The sequence below is a fragment of the Martes martes genome, assembly GCF_963455335.1.
Source record: "Martes martes genome assembly, chromosome: 10".
In the NCBI taxonomy this organism is placed as follows: domain Eukaryota; kingdom Metazoa; phylum Chordata; class Mammalia; order Carnivora; family Mustelidae; genus Martes; species Martes martes.
In genome coordinates, this window is record NC_137898.1 from 106,064,858 (window position 1) to 106,081,158 (window position 16,301).

The following is a 16,301-nucleotide window of genomic DNA, read 5'->3' on the forward strand; positions in this document are numbered from 1 at the left end:
TCTGGGAGCCATATCTGATCATGTGGTTCCCACTGCCCTCTGAGCCACGTCTAGCAGCCCTTGTAAAGCCTTCTAGGGTCTTGCTGTGGTAGCCTCCCCAGTTCCACTTGTGCCGAATCCCCCTGGGCTGCCGCTGTCCCGAATGAATCTCCTCCTAGCTTTCCACTGGACACCTGCTCTCTTGCTCTGTCATTTGCTTATGATGCTTCTTGTGTCGAGACCCTTTCCTGGGCTCCCAGCTCTTCCCCTGCCGAATTCCTATGCACCTTCGGGTGTCTGTCAAACGTCACTTCCTTGGGAGAGTCTTCTTTCCATCCTTAAACTAGGTTAGGTGTCTCTCCTGCATTCCATTTCCTAGTGCCCGCTGCTTAGAGATTAAATGGCTTGATTCACTAGCTGTTGTTTCTTTTAGAATGTGCGCCGGAGAACCATGTGTATTTTGTACGTGCCCCTGTTTCCAGCACTCCATAGAACAGTGCTCACTACGTACTTATAGAATCAAGAATGAATGAATGCACACTCCTCTTCCTGCCCCTAGAAGCTGGACCTTCTCGCTACCTTGTCTCAAGTGTGGGGTGCCTGGGACGTGCTTACTGTTTGTGGAATAGATGAATGAACGACCAGCTCTTTTCAAGCTCATTTGCTCTATTATACTTAAAAAAAAAAAATCACACTTGCTCATTTGTTTTGCCATCTGCAAGGACTTGCCAGCAGCATAGTGGCAGCGGGCCCCAATGTTGTAAGAAAATTGGTAGATTCAGAGCTGACAATCTCGAGGCTGGAGACTGCTGCTAACTGCCCGGGGTTGGCTTTACCCCTGGAGCCTTCCCTGGGGAGGCAGCATGCTTGGGGAGGTCCTCCTGCTCACTCCCAGTGTCCGTCTTTTCTGGCCAGAGCCCGGCCACCCGCTGCCCTGATGGATCCCCTGAACCTGTCCTGGTACGATGATGATCTGGAAAGCCGGAACTGGAGCCGGCCCTTCAATGGGTCCGAAGGCAAGGCCGGCAAGCCCCACTACAACTACTACGCCATGCTTCTCACCCTGCTCATCTTCGTCATCGTCTTCGGCAACGTGCTGGTGTGCATGGCCGTGTCCCGAGAGAAGGCGCTGCAGACCACCACCAACTACCTGATCGTCAGCCTCGCGGTGGCCGACCTCCTGGTGGCCACGCTCGTCATGCCCTGGGTCGTCTACCTGGAGGTAGGTCTACACCCTGGCCTCGGAGGCCTGCCTCCTCCCTGGCTTCCACTGACACGTTGCCTGGTGCCTTCTCCGCTGGCCTGGCCTCTTCCTCCACTCTGGGCTCAGTTTTTCTCCTGATAAAATGGGCTGCTTGTTCCTTAGCCATCCCAACGCCCCGTCTGAGAGTGCTTACTAAGGGCCATGCCTCGTGTCCCGTCCTCCATGTGCCACGTCTCCCGTGTGGCTCTCAGAGCAGCCCTGTGAGGTCACTGCACCACTAACACCGGTTCACGGGTTGTGAGCTGGGTGGTCGGAGAAATCACTCAGCTGGCGGGTCCCAGTTGGAGCTCTGTTGGGCCCCAGGTTGGCTTGTTTGATCATGCCGGCCATGGGAGTCATTGAGGAGGGTCCTTAAGGAAGGGGATGTTCATGTTTCCAGGTCGGAAGCTTCCTGCTCTCACTTCAAACTTCCAAAGCCAGGCTGCTGCTCTGTGTGCTCCTAATCCCTCCCCCTCCCCCAATTTGGTCTAATGCCTGTGTCTGGGACCCCAGGCAGGGGTGTCTGTGTCCTGTGCCACAGCCCCTTTGCTCAGGAAAGTCCCTAAGGGCTCAGCTAGGACAGAGCCCAGCTCTGTGCATCTGAACAGAGAGCAGGCAGCCCCCACTGTGGTCCAGGCACTGGGCCAGGCCTGTTGCAGACACAGACTCCACACTCATGCTAATCCTGGGAGTTGATACTGTTCTTCTCGGCTTACAGAAGAGGAAACAGAAGCTTTGAGAAGTTGAGAAGTTGCCTGTCCTCACTCAGATCATACAGCAAGGGGAGAAAGCACTAAGGGAGGAGTCCCTCACGGTGGTGGACATTTCCCAGAGCTGCCAGGCAGACATGGGAGGGTCTGGGGCCTTGGGTCCTGGATCTGCCCCTTTCTTGGCCATGGACTCTGGGTGGAGTCTGGAAATGGACTGGCCCTTGAGGGAAGAGCCAATGCCAAGGTCACTCAGATCTCTGGGCAGGTACCCTTCTGCCTGGACAAGAAAGGGACTTACCTCCGCCACAGAGGCAAGTCCCTTACAGAGAGGGAAGGTTTTTCTGTTTTTAAAGGAAAACATGAGATTTTGTCGGCTTGAGCAGAGGAGACATCTAGGAGAAGAAGCTGAGTGGGGCAGGGAGGCTGGTCCAGGGTGGCCCCTCTCCTTGTCTCCCAAACAGGTTGGAACATTCAAAATGGATATTAAGGAAGAACCCAAAGAAACAACAGACCTAAAATCTACAGATGTCACAGGCGGGGGCTCTGCTTCCTCCATGACTCTCACGTCTGTGAGGGCCTCCAGACTGTCCATTCACATCCTGTCTAATGGCCTGTCCCTGAGGAGCCCTTCTTAATCCCGAGGCTGTTCCCCTCCTGCTCTCTCTCAAAAGAGGATCCCAGGCCTCAGGCCGTCAGGGAAAAATGAGCGGCAGGATGAACAACCTCTCTGTGACTCGCTTTCCTTATGCACACAAAGGGGACGATCACAGTGCCTGCGCGTGGCATTGCCGGAGGCCTAAAGAGTTAATAGAGGTAAAGCACTTAGAGAACAGTACGTAAAAGTCAGCGTGGCAATGGCGATGAAGCCGAAGATGATGGTAGTAGGTATGCAGCACCTGTCCTCCCGGAGAGGGCCCTCCCCGTGCCCGGGCAACCAGGTCCCCTCTACCCAAAGGGAGCCATGCTCCGCCTGCAGCTCAGCGCGTGGTTCCTGGGCTTCCAGATCGACAAGCCCTCCCCAGACACTCTGATTTAAGGCCGTCTTGGGGCTCCCAGGCATCTGTAAGTCCTTTGAGCGGATATTTCCAACAGAGCTGTTCATCATTATTTTGGAGGGGATGCTCAGTGTTTTGGCGGGGCAGGGTGGAGAATGCTGTCTCGGAGTGCTCTGACTTTCCCATCGTGTCCCTGCAATACAAGAACTGGACCGTGAGTCCTATAGGACGTCATCTCAGCCATTTATGGTCCCTAGAGACTGCCTCGAGTAGAGTCTCAGCCTATCCCAACAGCCTGCCAGAGTGTCCTTTCGAACCATACATTCTGTCCTCTCTAGGAGACACCCTTGTCCAGAATTTTCCCCCTGGTTCCCTTTCCAGGAATATTAGTGCCTCTGATGGCCTGGCACAACGGGGCATATCTAACGGGGGACCAGGAGTGCATTAGTTATTCTGCTCGGCACATGGAAAGCACGCTGGTTTGCAGTGAGAGGACGGGGGTCGTTTCCCATCTCTGGCACTTTCCATCTGGAGACATTCCTGGGAGAAGGGAGCCAGGATCACTTGTCCACATTTTGGCCTCATCACCCTGTGAGGTGAGGGTTCACCAGGTGCATTTTCCAGGTGGGCAGATGAGATTGAGAAGGGAACAGGCCCAGATTGCCTTTATTCACTCATTCAGCAGGGACTGAGCCCTGCCGTGTCCTACAGCATCCTTGGGGCATCGCCTGCCATCAGCGAAGACCCGATAAGACCACTGTAGTATAGTCTGATGGTGGCAACAACAGAGCCGTCCCCACAGAGGATGTGGGAACAAGATTGGGGGGGGGGATGTGGGGACAAGGTATTCTTGCAGGAAGAAGTGATGCTTCCAGAGGAAGAATCCAGGCGATGGAGCAAGGCGCGTGCACTCCCGCAGAGAAGAAAAAAATAGGCAAAGCTGCAGAGCAGGGGGTGGGGTGTCACTGGCTGTGGGTTTGGAGGGGCAGTGACCCTATCACTAGCTTCAGGGTTTTGCGGTCACCGTCGATAGAGATGACACATCTCAGTGCCTGACACATAGTCTCTGCTTAATAGAGGCTGATTATTATTACGATTTTGCCGAGCCGTCTCATGGCTCAGCTTCATGTGGACATTGAGGTCGCTGAGCGGTGTTCAAAGGCACCGAGACCTAGCCCTGGTGCTGTCCTGGCAAACCTGGGGGCCAGTCCTCCCTCTGCCACTAAATCACCAGGTGACCTTGGGCAAGTCCACATTCCTCTCTGACTCAAAGCTTGTACCTCCCCCCCTTGCAACAATAACCTCTGCTTTTGCGCTTTATGTGCACTTAGTCATTTGTACGTAGGTGTCTACTCTTGTGACAAGCTAGATGGCCCTTCCCAAGGCAGTTTACGAGAGAGCATAGGAAGTGCTCCCCAAAGAACTGTTCTCAGCCCCAGGCATGCCGCACACCTACTGAGTGTGAGCGTTAGTACCCTCCCCAATGAGCGGGCACAGCAATCCCGTCTTGTGCGAGCGTGAGATGCCTGCAGGCCCACAGTGGGTGGAGGAGGCCGCCAACAATTTCTCTTAAGTCTTTGAGTCAGTTGCCCCCAGGACTGTGGAGGAAAGCCCTCCCTTCTTCTGTGTTCCAGAAGGGCCTATGGGGGTGGGGATGGAGAGCTCCCTAATGGCAGGAACTATGCCAGTACCATTCACGATTGTACCCCAGAGTCTAGGACAGAGGCTGGCACGTAGTAAGTTGCTCATAAGTTTCTATGGCAAAGAAGGAAGGCCAGGAAGAGGGAAGAGGGAAAAGCAGGAGGAAGAAGGCCTGGTGTCTCAGACCTAGAGTCCCAGGGACATGGAAGCAACGCTGAAGTACTAGCCTAGGGGGGCTGCATGGTGGAGAGCGGGCCAGGTGGGCCTGGGGCCCTCCCAGAAGTGCCCTTAGAGATCAGTTCTGTTTACACCTGAAGCTCTCCACCCCCATCCAGACCTGCCATCTTGGGGAGCCCTGTGCTGCCACAGGGGGAGAAGCCCTGGCGTGGGCCATGTGAGCCCAGAGAAGCCATCTGCCTGTCTTCTGGGACAAGCTGCTGTGTCTTCATGTCCCACCACAGCGGCCACAGCTCCTGTCACTGAGAGTTGAAGTGCCGACATTTGCTTTCATGCCTGGGAGCAGAACAGAAAGGGCAGTGGGGAGAATGAGCACGTCATCAGTAGCCCCGTGGCCGAGCTGAGCCGGGAGAGTGGGTCTTGCCCTGCTCCAGGCCCCGGGAGGTGGCTTCCCGGCTCCTTTTCCTCCTGTTGGTAGAGGCCCAGGCTGGCTCTCCCTGTCCTGACTCTGTGCTCAGGGCCCACCTGCGGAGTGAGTGTGTGTGCCTGTGTGTGTAAACGAGAGGTATGGGAGTGTGTGTGTGTGTGTGTGTGTGTGTGTGAGGAGGGAGGGATGCAGGATGCCCCTGCCAGGAGCAGGTGTCCTCATTCCTGGCCTACAAGGACATGTGGATATAGCATGTCTCCCTGCCCCTGCCTGCTGTTCCCACAGCTCAAGCCCCGCTTTTCTGTCCAGTGTTCTCCAGATCTGACAAAGAGCAGCACTGTCTTCCCTTTCAGAGCCACGGTCCTCACCATTGTCTTTAACAGACACTCGTTGTGCCCTGATTCTGTGCTCTGCATAGTGCTGGCTCCGAAGGTACTGCCGCGCCCCGTCCACCCCCACCCCCACTCCCGCCCTGGGCCCAGGAACCTGGGCCTAGGCAGGATCAGAAGCTGAGCCAACCAGCCTTGGGCAAGTCACTGCCCATTTCTGAGGCTCAGTTTCCCCATCAGTGGAATGGGATTGCAAGCTCATCATGCGGCTGTATTACAGATGAAGGCTTGAAGTAGTGGCACTCGGTAGAAAGTTGCTCATCTTTCTTCTAGCCCGGTTCTTGGCACCAAGGGACCTTATGTGTCTAGGAGGAGATGGGACTAGGGACAAGGGCCTCAGGCTCCCCCTTGCTGCCCCCCTTCTCCCCCAGAACCCAGCTGGAGCCTCACAAGACCCCCGCAGCTGCCCTCTGAACCTGTGGCCTGATCCGCCCCAGGAGAGGCGAGCTATGGGGCCGAAGCTCATCTCCCCGTCTGCTGCCCACCCCTTCTGGTGCTTTGTCCCCAGGTGGTGGGGGAGTGGAAATTCAGCAGGATTCACTGTGACATCTTTGTCACTCTGGACGTCATGATGTGCACGGCAAGCATCCTGAACCTGTGTGCTATCAGCATTGACAGGTGAGACCACCCGGAGGGGAGGGGGTCCCAGGCCGGTCACATGTTGGGCTTCCCCAGCTCTCCTGCAGGGGCAGGCTCTGCCTGTGAGGCTGTACGGCTGTGCCTGCGGGTCTGTATGTTTGTGCATGCATGCATGTGTGTGTGTGCACATGTGTATGCACACACATGTGCGGGGCCCGTGTGTCTGGCTGGGGGAGTACAGGCTGTCCAACAGACAGCGAGGCTACCAAGGATACCCAGACAGCAACTGGTAAAGACAAGAAAGCTCTTAGTTCTGGCTGTAGCCCTAGCTCTGTCACTTCCTATGGACATGACCTTGGGCAGAGTATGCAAGTCCTCCAACCCTGCTTTGTCCAGAAATCAAGGATGCTGACACCTGTCCAGGTGGGGCTGGAGCGTCTGGGTGAATTTCACATCCAGCACCGGCCTGAGGGGGCCCAGGCTGTGCTCAGCTTGCCAAGCTATAGCCTTGGAACCTTTCACTGATTTGCACACGCAGGCCACACAGGCTCCCAGAGGCCCTGGCTCTACTCCCCTCGTGGGGTTCTCAGAACATGAGATGACCTACCCTGCGAGAGGCTCTGGGTAGAGGAGGAGTGCAAGGGACCATAAACAATTACTACTGTGCTTCTCTTCTGCCCAATGGGGCTTCACTCTTGCTCGGAGGGGCCTGGCTCCCAATCCATCAGCAAACACTTCCGCCTTCTGGGAGCCCAGCCCAGATGTGGTTTCAGAGGTGCAAAGACCCAGAGCCTGGCCCTTCAGACATCCTACAATCCAAGCAGGGAGACTAGAGTAACAGATACGAGGGCTCAGGAGTAAATGGTAGCTGGTCAGCCATGAGGCTCCGGAGGCTGTGTGAGCAGGGTCAGGAGAAAGGAGTATCTACGTCTGGGTGGGCTTCATGGAGGTGACAACCGTCAGTCCCCAAGGTGCGGGGCGTCTCTGGTGTGTACCTGCTGTGGAACAAGGGGTCCCCGGGGCCTGCAGCCCAGACTCAGAGTCCCCCGGCCCACGCCCTCGCAGGTACACGGCCGTGGCCATGCCCATGCTCTACAACACTCGCTACAGCTCCAAACGCCGCGTCACCGTCATGATCGCCATCGTCTGGGTCCTGTCCTTCACCATCTCCTGCCCGCTGCTCTTCGGACTCAACAACACAGGTGAGGCTCGCCTCAGTCTGCCTGGGGCTCCGCTGGCCTCCGGCGCAGGACTGCCAGGGAGTTGAGCCCCTGGTGCAGACACAGGACGGAGGCCAGGCCGGGTCTCCCATGCCAAGCCTGACTCTGAATTGTACCTGGATGGGCCAGGGAGGAGCAGTAGCTCAGGGCAGGATGGGGTTGGGTGAGGAGTGGGGGTAATGATTCGGGAGGCTGTCTGGCCATTTTCAGCTTCATTTATTAAGTTGAAGCAAGCCAGATAGCCGCCCAAACTACGTGTGTATGCGTGTATGTGTGTGTGCATGCACTGGGGGCGAGCACTGGGCTCCCCCACCCTCAGTGATGGTATCTGTGTAAGGAGGCTGCAGCCCCCCAGCTGGCCAAGCCCCGTATAGCCTGAGGCACCTGGGGCAGGGAAGGTAGGAAGGAGCAGCAGCTAGTGTGGTGCGCCTGTCCCTGCCTCTGATGCCGAGCAGGTCCTGGGCCTGCCTGCCGGCCTGGACGTAGTGCTTTCTCTCACGGGGGAGGCCCCGGGGGTGCAGGAGCACCTCTGCAGACCGTCAGGGTGCAGGACACAGTGAAGCCTTGCCATCTAAGTCTTGTGGGAATTCCAGGAAGCTGGACTAGGGCTTGATATGCTCCGCTCAATCTGGAAAGGCCCTGAGTTAGAGGACGGGCATCGGCTAGACCAGGAAGGGAACTTGGAAGCACGCTGGAGCCCAGGTGGGTTCAGCACACGGGACCAAGTTTCCCTGTCCTAGAACTGAAAGGTGGCAGACCTCCCCCAAGTAGACGGGAAGGGCGCAAAGAAGGGATTACTCTTTTAGAAGAATTTCCTTCTGTTATTTTTTCCCAACACTCCTGCTCCACGTGGGTGTTCACGGATGGCAAAAGGAATAATGAACTAAGGAGGGAGTATTAATGGAAAAGCTTGGAAGCAGCTTAGCTTTTTGCTCAAGGTTGTTTTTCAGTCTTTGGTCTACACCACGTGCTGGTGTCCATCCAGCATTTCCAGGCGCCCGCAGATGCCCAGGCGTACTCTCTGTCCCCTTGCTGCACTCTGTCCCACGGAGGACAGAAAGGTCTCTGGCGGCAGCGCTGTGGCCCGCGGGGCTGCTGACACCCCCTCTTCCGGCTCTCCTCCCCCTAGACCAGAACGAGTGCATAATCGCCAACCCCGCGTTCGTGGTGTACTCCTCCGTCGTGTCCTTCTACGTGCCCTTCATCGTCACGCTGCTGGTCTACATCAAGATCTACATCGTCCTCCGCAGGCGTCGCAAGCGGGTCAACACGAAGCGGAGCAGCCGGGCTTTCAGGGCCAACCTGAAGGCCCCGCTCAAGGTCCTCAGACCCCCCCCTCCCCTCCAGGGCCCACCCCCCACCATACCCAGGGCGCTGGCCCATGCTCAGCTGGGTGCCGGGGACACAGGGTCACCACGACAGGCTGGGGTCTAGGCTGGAGGGTTTCCCAGCACCTGGGCAGGGCTGAGTCTGCAGGTGGCGACTTCCAGGAGCTGCCTGGGAGGAGAAGTCTTTGCTTGGAGATCTGGGTCTGACTGTACCTTCCTTGGCTCTTCTTCTTTTCCCATCACTTGTCCTTCCCGCACTCTGGCCCCTCTCTCCCCGTCCTTGATCTGTGCTTCCCTCCCTCTCCTTCACCTTCCGTGGTCCCTGTCCGCCCCTCCATGCACACCTCCTTCCTCCTCCCCAGCTTTTCCCCCCTCCTCCCCTCCACCTTTCTTTCACTCACTCCCACCCCTTATGTCTCGTGAGTTCTCCCCTCTGCTCGGCCCTCCCTGAGGAAGGCAGTGTGAGGGCATCAAAGGAGCCAGAGTTTGGGGGTTAGATGTATCAGGTTCAAGGCCTGGCACTCCCACCTCTTTGCTGAGTGACTTGGGCAAGTTGCTTAACTTCTCTGAGCCTCGGTTTTCTCATCTGTTAAATGGGAATCATAATGCCAACCTCTCAGCGTGGTCTTGAGGATTCACTGTGAGGGATAGGACTACACCTAGCATGTGCCCACAAAATCAGGGCCCGTTTGTCCCTCATCCTGCCCACCATTTCTCCTTGAAGTACCAACCTTCAGTCTTACCTTCTCAGGCCTGTACCCTCCTGCTCTGCCCTTCTGGGAGCCCCTGTGCCCAGCCTGACTAGCCCACACTGGGTGTCTGTCCCCAGCCCCTGCCCATCATGACCAGTGTACTGGCTCACTCCACAGGGCAACTACACCCACCCCGAGGACATGAAACTCTGCACCGTTATCATGAAGTCCAATGGCAGTTTCCCAGTGAACAGGCGGAGAGTGGTAAGTGCTCAGGTCAGGGACCCAGAGCCAAGTCTTTCCGCCCCGAGGGAAACCCACCTGCCAAGATTCTCGGAGATCTCACCAGCTGGTCAAAGGGAGGAGCACCTCCCAGGCTCCCCAGCATCGCTTCCACGGGGGCCAGACTCCCCACGCACACCTCCCGAGCAGGCATGCAGCGAGACGGCTGGGTTCTTGCAGGCACAAATAGGCACCCCCAGCCCAAGAAGACGGTCGGGAGAGAGGACTTAGCCATAACATAATAGAAATAAGAAGCATGGCTCTTACCATTTATTGAACACCCACCGTGTTCCTAGTAGCTCATCAAATCCTCACAGCGACCCTGAGAGGTAGGTCTTATTAGGCTTACTGATTTTAATTTTACAGAAGAGGAAACAGAGGCTCACAGAGGAGAGGTAACTCACCCAAGGCAAAGCTTTTAGTTGGTGAGATCATGCATATTTGAGCCCAGGCCTACGAGACCCCAGAACACACACGCTGCTCTGCTGCTCTTCCCATTTGCCTGTACTGCGTTCCTTTGGGCAGGTTCTGGGGCTGGAGGCTGAGCGTGGGGGTGGAAGGGGGGGGCGGATGGAGCAGAACAGCCTCGGGTCTGGTGGGGAAGTGCAGCCTGTGCGTGGAGCCTAGAGACGCAGAGCAGACCCCGGGCTCTGCCCAGTGATGATGGTGGCACCAGGATCCAAGCAGCAGGTGTCCCCTCCCCCGCTGGGCCGCAGAACCCACACAAGGCCCACACGAAGTCCAGGGTAGGTGTCTTTGGGAAGCAGGGCCCCCACCGTTCACCTGCAGGGCAAGGACGGGACGCCAGGGAGTCACTGGATGGGATGGGTGCCCAACAGGGACTCAGGACCGGGCCTGGGACAGCAGCACAGATAAACCACCCAGGTGCAGGGCCAGGCGACACTTCAGAAGTTCAGACTGAGACCCCAAGGCAGGGAAGAGCCCAGAAAGCCATGAGTGGACCCCCAACAGGGCCTCCAGGTCAGCCCGGCAGGAAAGATCGGGGGGGGGCTGGGGGTGAGCCCTTTGGTATCCGGGTCCATCTACGAGGGACATGTGGAACCCACATGTGAGTGCCAGTGCAGGTGCCTCGGGCCACCCTGGCAGCGAGAGAAGGCGGCCCTCTCTGCACTTAGAACGTGGGCTCCCGGAGGCGGGCACTGAGCGTCAAGCAGGAGCGGAGTCCCTGCAGCCAGCTCGCTGCCTGGCACGTGGCACTCAGTGCATGGGGCTCAGTCAGTAAGAGAGAAGTGTTGGGGTAGTAGGCTCCCACGAATGGTTGTGGGGTTATCGAGGTTCTGTAAAGATTGCTGTGGGACAGGGGCTGGGGATGTCCCTTCAGGCAGGGACTGCTGTGGGTCCTGGGTCCTATACCCAGACCCTTCCTGCCTCCCAGTGATTGTCCTCATTGCCTTTCCAGCAGAGTGACCCTGGGGTGTTGGCAGGAGTCTCTAAAGGAGTACAGGGAAGGGTGAGGGGGTCCCGGTGAGTCTGGGTGCCGAACGCCTGAGAACTGGCCTGCCGTTACCTGGAGCTCTCTACCTCTGCACAGGAGGCTGCGCGCCGAGCCCAGGAGCTGGAGATGGAGATGCTGTCCAGCACCAGCCCCCCGGAGAGGACCCGGTACAGTCCCATACCGCCCAGCCACCACCAGCTGACCCTCCCCGACCCGTCCCACCACGGCCTCCACAGCACTGCCGACAGCCCCGCCAAACCAGAGAAGAATGGGCATGCCAAAGACCACCCCAAGATTGCCAAGATCTTTGAGATCCAGTCCATGCCCAATGGCAAAACCCGGACCTCTCTCAAGACCATGAGCCGAAGGAAGCTGTCCCAGCAGAAGGAGAAGAAAGCCACCCAGATGCTCGCCATTGTTCTCGGTGAGTCAGGCCAGCCCAGCTCTGTCCAGCCATTACCGAGGAAAGGAGCCATCATGGTGGCTTCCATTACTTGGCATCCCCTTCCTGACCATGGCTGGCGGGCCATGGGACTGGCCCTTACTCGGGTGCAGGCCACACCCAATGACATACGCCGTTAAGTAGATTCTAAAATTACGCTCATTTTACAGACGGGAAAACTCAGGTTTGGAGTAGGTGTATAGCGTGACCAAGGAAGACTTATGATTTAAACTCAGGGAGTCTGACTTCAGAGTCTGTGAGCTTGACCAGTCTCCCATAGTGACCCCCAGGACCTCCAGACGCTAGACACGTCCCTTTCTCTCTCTGGAGTCCCCTCAGCAAGAGATAACCTCTCAGTGTTGTGGTGATGGTCACATGGTGGACAAAGGTGGAAACATTTTGTAAAGTGCAAAGCAGGGCACACGGGTTAGGGGTTAGCAGTATAATTTTGGGAATGTTGTTCTTGTTGAGGAATTGGGAAATTCAGTTCACTTCAGCTCACCCAAGACCCTGTGGGACCAGAACTGTGAACAAAGAAAGGGGACCTGGGTGAAGGGGGGAGGCCCATCTGAATGAGGATGTGGCTCTGTCAGCCAGGCAAGGTTCTTGAATAAAGGTCTCCTAGAAAATCACAGAGTCAAAACGCAAGGCTGGACTGATGTAGGTGGTTGGGGACAGGAGGGGCTGGTGTGACTCAGCCTTCCCCGCGGCCCCCAGGGCAGGACACCCTTCCACACTCACCTTCCCCTTGGACCTCGACAGTCCTGTGACATGAGTGGGACAGGTGTTACCACCCAGCTTTTGTGAATGTGTGCACAGGGTCATAGCAGGTTAAGGGACTGACTCTTGATCACGTTGCTGGGGGTGACAGAGGAAGGTCGGAGTTGGAGGGGTCTCGCTGCGGCGCTGGGTGCCTGCGGGACGTGGTGTACTCGCGGTACTGCCACACCGAGCAGCAGGTCCAGAGTCAGACAAAGCCGATGGGCGGGAGCTGTCTGGGTCAGGGCGTCCCTAAGCAGGAAGTAGCAAGGGGTGTCCCCCAAGGGCTGGGGGAAGGCACAGCCAGAAACTGGCCATTGGGGGACCTCGAACGGACTGGAGTTCAGGTCTCGGCTTCATCACTTGTGAGTGAGGCGGCCTTGCGTACCTCACAGAGCCTCTGGAGCCTCAGCTCCCTACTCCACGGGGATGTGGCGCCTGAGCGAGATGGGGATCTAACTCTCCCTTTTGTCCCTCGGGCTCAAACTGTTCGTCCCCCACGGCAATGACCAAATGCTCCACTTCCGACCGCTGAGGAAGACTCGTTCTCAGAGATGACCAGAAAGTAGATATTTCCATTTCTACTGACTTGGGTCTGAATGTTAACCTGGTGGATTTGTTTTCAAGCCATTCTCCTTCCCTGTGGGGCAGGTCTAATTATACCCATTTGACAGATGAGGAAGGTAAGGCTGAGGGAAGTAAAGTGACCTTCACTGCCAACGGGTGTCCGCGACAGCCCTAGAACCTGAGCCCGGGACTCCTCCTGCAGTGCTCCTGGGCCCTGGGCCTGCGGCTCCCAATCTGGGTGCCCACGGAGTGCAGGCCTGCCCTGCCCAGCCTCCCCCGGGCCTGGAGGCCAGCCTGACCGCCGCGCTCTCCCCTAGGCGTGTTCATCATCTGCTGGCTGCCCTTCTTCATCACCCACATCCTGAACATCCACTGTGACTGCAGCATCCCGCCCGTCCTCTACAGCGCCTTCACGTGGCTGGGCTACGTCAACAGCGCCGTGAACCCCATCATCTACACCACCTTCAACGTCGAGTTCCGCAAGGCCTTCATGAAGATCCTGCACTGCTGACCTGCGGCCCACCTGCACGGCAGCCTGCTTCCCGCCTCTCCGCCCGGCCGGCCGGCTCGCACTTCCAGGGAGCCGCGGGCGGGGTGGGGGGGGCCGGGCGGACTGGGCCTTCTCTTTGCTTGGCTCCACGCCCCTCTGTGCCCGCGCACCCACACTCTGCCGGGGTAGTGCTCGGGAGCCAGGCACCGTGCCGGCCCGCGGGCTGGACCCCTGGCTCGGGGGCCGCTCACAGAGCCCCCCCTCCCACCTCGAGGTCCCCTCTCCTTGGCACCAAAGACGCAGCCGCCTTCTCTGACCTTTCTCTGGGGTCCTGGGTTGCCAGGGCCAGAGGCACGGCTCAGAGACCATGCTTTCTGTTGGGTCTGGCTCGGTCTTCACAGGCCGATGCTGGGGCGGGCCGTGGGGAGGGATGGACAGGTCCCACTCCACAGGGCCATGCCCGGGAAGCCAGAGCTCCTGCCAAGGCCCCAGGCAACTGCAGTCCTGGGAGCCCCATGTAAATACCAGACCACAGGGTGAACCCCAGAGGAGCCCAAGCCAAAAATCTTCGCTCGCTCCCTGTCCTGCCCCACAGGAGCGTCCCTTTCCCCAGCAGTGGGGCCCGGCCCGCCCCAGCCCGCTCCAGCACCCACATGGTTTCTGTACCTGCTGAGGGCAGGAACCCGGGTCATGAAGGGCCCCCAGGAACATCTGTGGGGAGGGGGACCTCCCCCAAGCCCACTCTGCCACCTCCTGACAGACTCGGTTCGTCCCTTCTCGTAGCAACTTTGGGGCTGGCCTGCAAGCAGGCAGGGAAGGTGGGCTTGGGACCACATCTGGGCCTGGGTTGGGGTGCTGGAGGGTCTTCGGGGGGGCTGCCTCCTGCCACACTCTGCCGCCAACCGCCTCTCCTTTCCCTTTGCCTCTTCTCTCTCCCGTTGCCTTTCCCTTCTGCTGTCTCCACCTTAGAGAAGCCCGTGGCAAGGGGACTGCGGAATGCCACTTGGCCTGGGCTGGCCCTGCCCTGAGGGAGGAGGGGAGGCTGCAGCTTGGGGAGCCCCTGGGCCCGGACTCTGTAACATCACTACACATGCTCCAAACGAATAAAACTCTGACAAGAGTCACACGCGAGGCCCCCCGCCTGCCTTCGTCCTCCACGGCAGGTGTAGCCGAAGCCCCCGTGTCTGGGCTGGGATCAGTCGGGAGGCCTTCGGCAGCCCCCTCCAGAAAAGGGTGACCCTGACCACAGCCCCCAGGCTGAACACTGGGGGAAGGAAGAAAGGAGCTGCTCCGAGGCGGACCAAGGAGAAGATGTGAGTGCCTGCGTTCCCCCTCGCCCCGTCCTCGCCTCCTGAGCACACAAGAACGCCCTCAGCCCAGCCCCCCGGGGGGTCCCGAGCCTCAACTGCCAACCAACACAGGAGCGGAGAACGTTCCCCGTGGGAATCCCGCAGCGTACCCAGGGCTCCCCTGATCTCTGAAGGGGAAAACAGGTGGTCCCTGCGTCCCACCTCCTCCTCTCCTCTGAGGATCCTTAGCCTCTGTGGCCACCAGGGCAGTGAAGGCTCCACAGGAAAGGTAGACTGCCGGGTGCTGGCTGTGTCTGTGTCTGCCCCTTGCCCTGACTTTGGTCACACAGCAGGACCCCTTTCCTCTGGAGCAGGCTGCGGGGGCACGGAAGCCCTGGGTGACACAGCCCGGGGGGCGTCCTGCCTTCCCTCGGCCTCCATCACAGCCACAGCTCCAAGCTTTCCAGAGCCACAAACTGGCACTGCCCTGAAAACAGAAATTTGGCCTTAAAAAATGAAATATAAGTTAACCTGGCGAAGGAGGAATATTCTCACTACCTTGAGAATAAGAGCGCTGATGACAAACAAGGTGCCGGCACCCACGGGCTCAGGCTCTGGGGAGCTGTCAGGGCATAATTTGCATGCTAAATACAATATTTTTAGCACCAAAGTTTGGAGCACTTAACTTGCCCTGAACACTTAATTATGGACTTTGATCTTCTCCCTGAACCTGCACGTAGTGCTAAGCCCTGGGAGAGGCCCCTGTCCCCAGGAGCACCCAGATCCTGGAGGCTGGGCAGGACAGGCCCCTGGTCCAGCTCAGGAGGCATCTGTACAACCCAGTGACTGCCTCCTGGGGAAGGCAGCAGACCCTTGAGGGGGGGAGGGGCTTCTAGGCTGCCGATGCCCACCCCATGGCCAACACACACGCAGGTATGCACACAGACACACACCACACGCTCAGCCTACGGAAGATCTGGCCTTGGACGGAAGCGTAAACGCTCCTCTCACCACTGGAAATCTTACGAGGTCACACAGGTTTCTCAGCTGCGGGAGCTGGAAGACATACAAAGAGAGGAGAGAGAAGACGGAGGAAAGAAGGAAGGAGGGAGGGAGAGAGGAAGGAGGGAGGGAAGGAAGGAAAGATGGAGGAAAGAAGGAAGGAGGGAGGAAGGAAAGAAGAGAGGGAGGGCTGATGGCAGGCAGACAGGCAGGCAGAGAGGGAGGGGAGGCAGGCCTGGAGCAGTTTGGGAAGGGCGCTGACTTTGGGAAGGTGCTGAGGGGAGGAGAGGGGAAGAGGGCAGGCAGGGGCGGGAGGCGGGGCAGGGGAAGGTTGCCCACAGCTGTCACGAAGCCTCAAGGCTCTCTGCCAGACAGCAGAGTGACAGCTAGAGGGGGCAGGGGGAGGGCCGGCTCCACCCCCTCCCCCCTCAACTCTTCAGGGGCAGAGGGATAGGTGGGGCCCCCGGGAACTCTGCGGTGGGAGGGGGCAGCCCAGGCTCTGCTCTCTCCCACGAGGCCGCCCTGGTTTTGCTCCCCGCTTTCCCTGTGCTTCTGCCCCGAAGCCCATCTTTCTCCCAAGAATGACTTTTAATTGGTAAATGATCTGCCTTTACAGCCTGTGGTGTCTAACAGC

General features: G+C 58.2%; 1 protein-coding gene across 2 annotated transcripts; it reads left to right on the forward strand.

The window, feature by feature from the left end:
• Nucleotides 1-916: 916 nt before the first annotated feature.
• On the forward strand, nt 917-13,397 carry DRD2 (dopamine receptor D2; the record flags this gene model as incomplete). 2 transcript variants are annotated; one of them, XM_080816175.1, is made up of 7 exons in its annotated part: nt 917-1,201; nt 6,070-6,179; nt 7,206-7,342; nt 8,490-8,680; nt 9,558-9,644; nt 11,215-11,542; nt 13,204-13,397. In XM_080816175.1, the coding sequence occupies 7 exons, from the start codon at nt 917-919 to the stop codon at nt 13,395-13,397; spliced, it is 1,332 nt and encodes a 443-aa protein (XP_080672301.1). The 2 variants fall into 2 exon arrangements, with proteins under 2 accessions (XP_080672301.1, XP_080672302.1); XM_080816176.1 differs by lacking the exon at nt 9,558-9,644.
• Between the last annotated feature and the right edge of the window lie 2,904 nt (nt 13,398-16,301).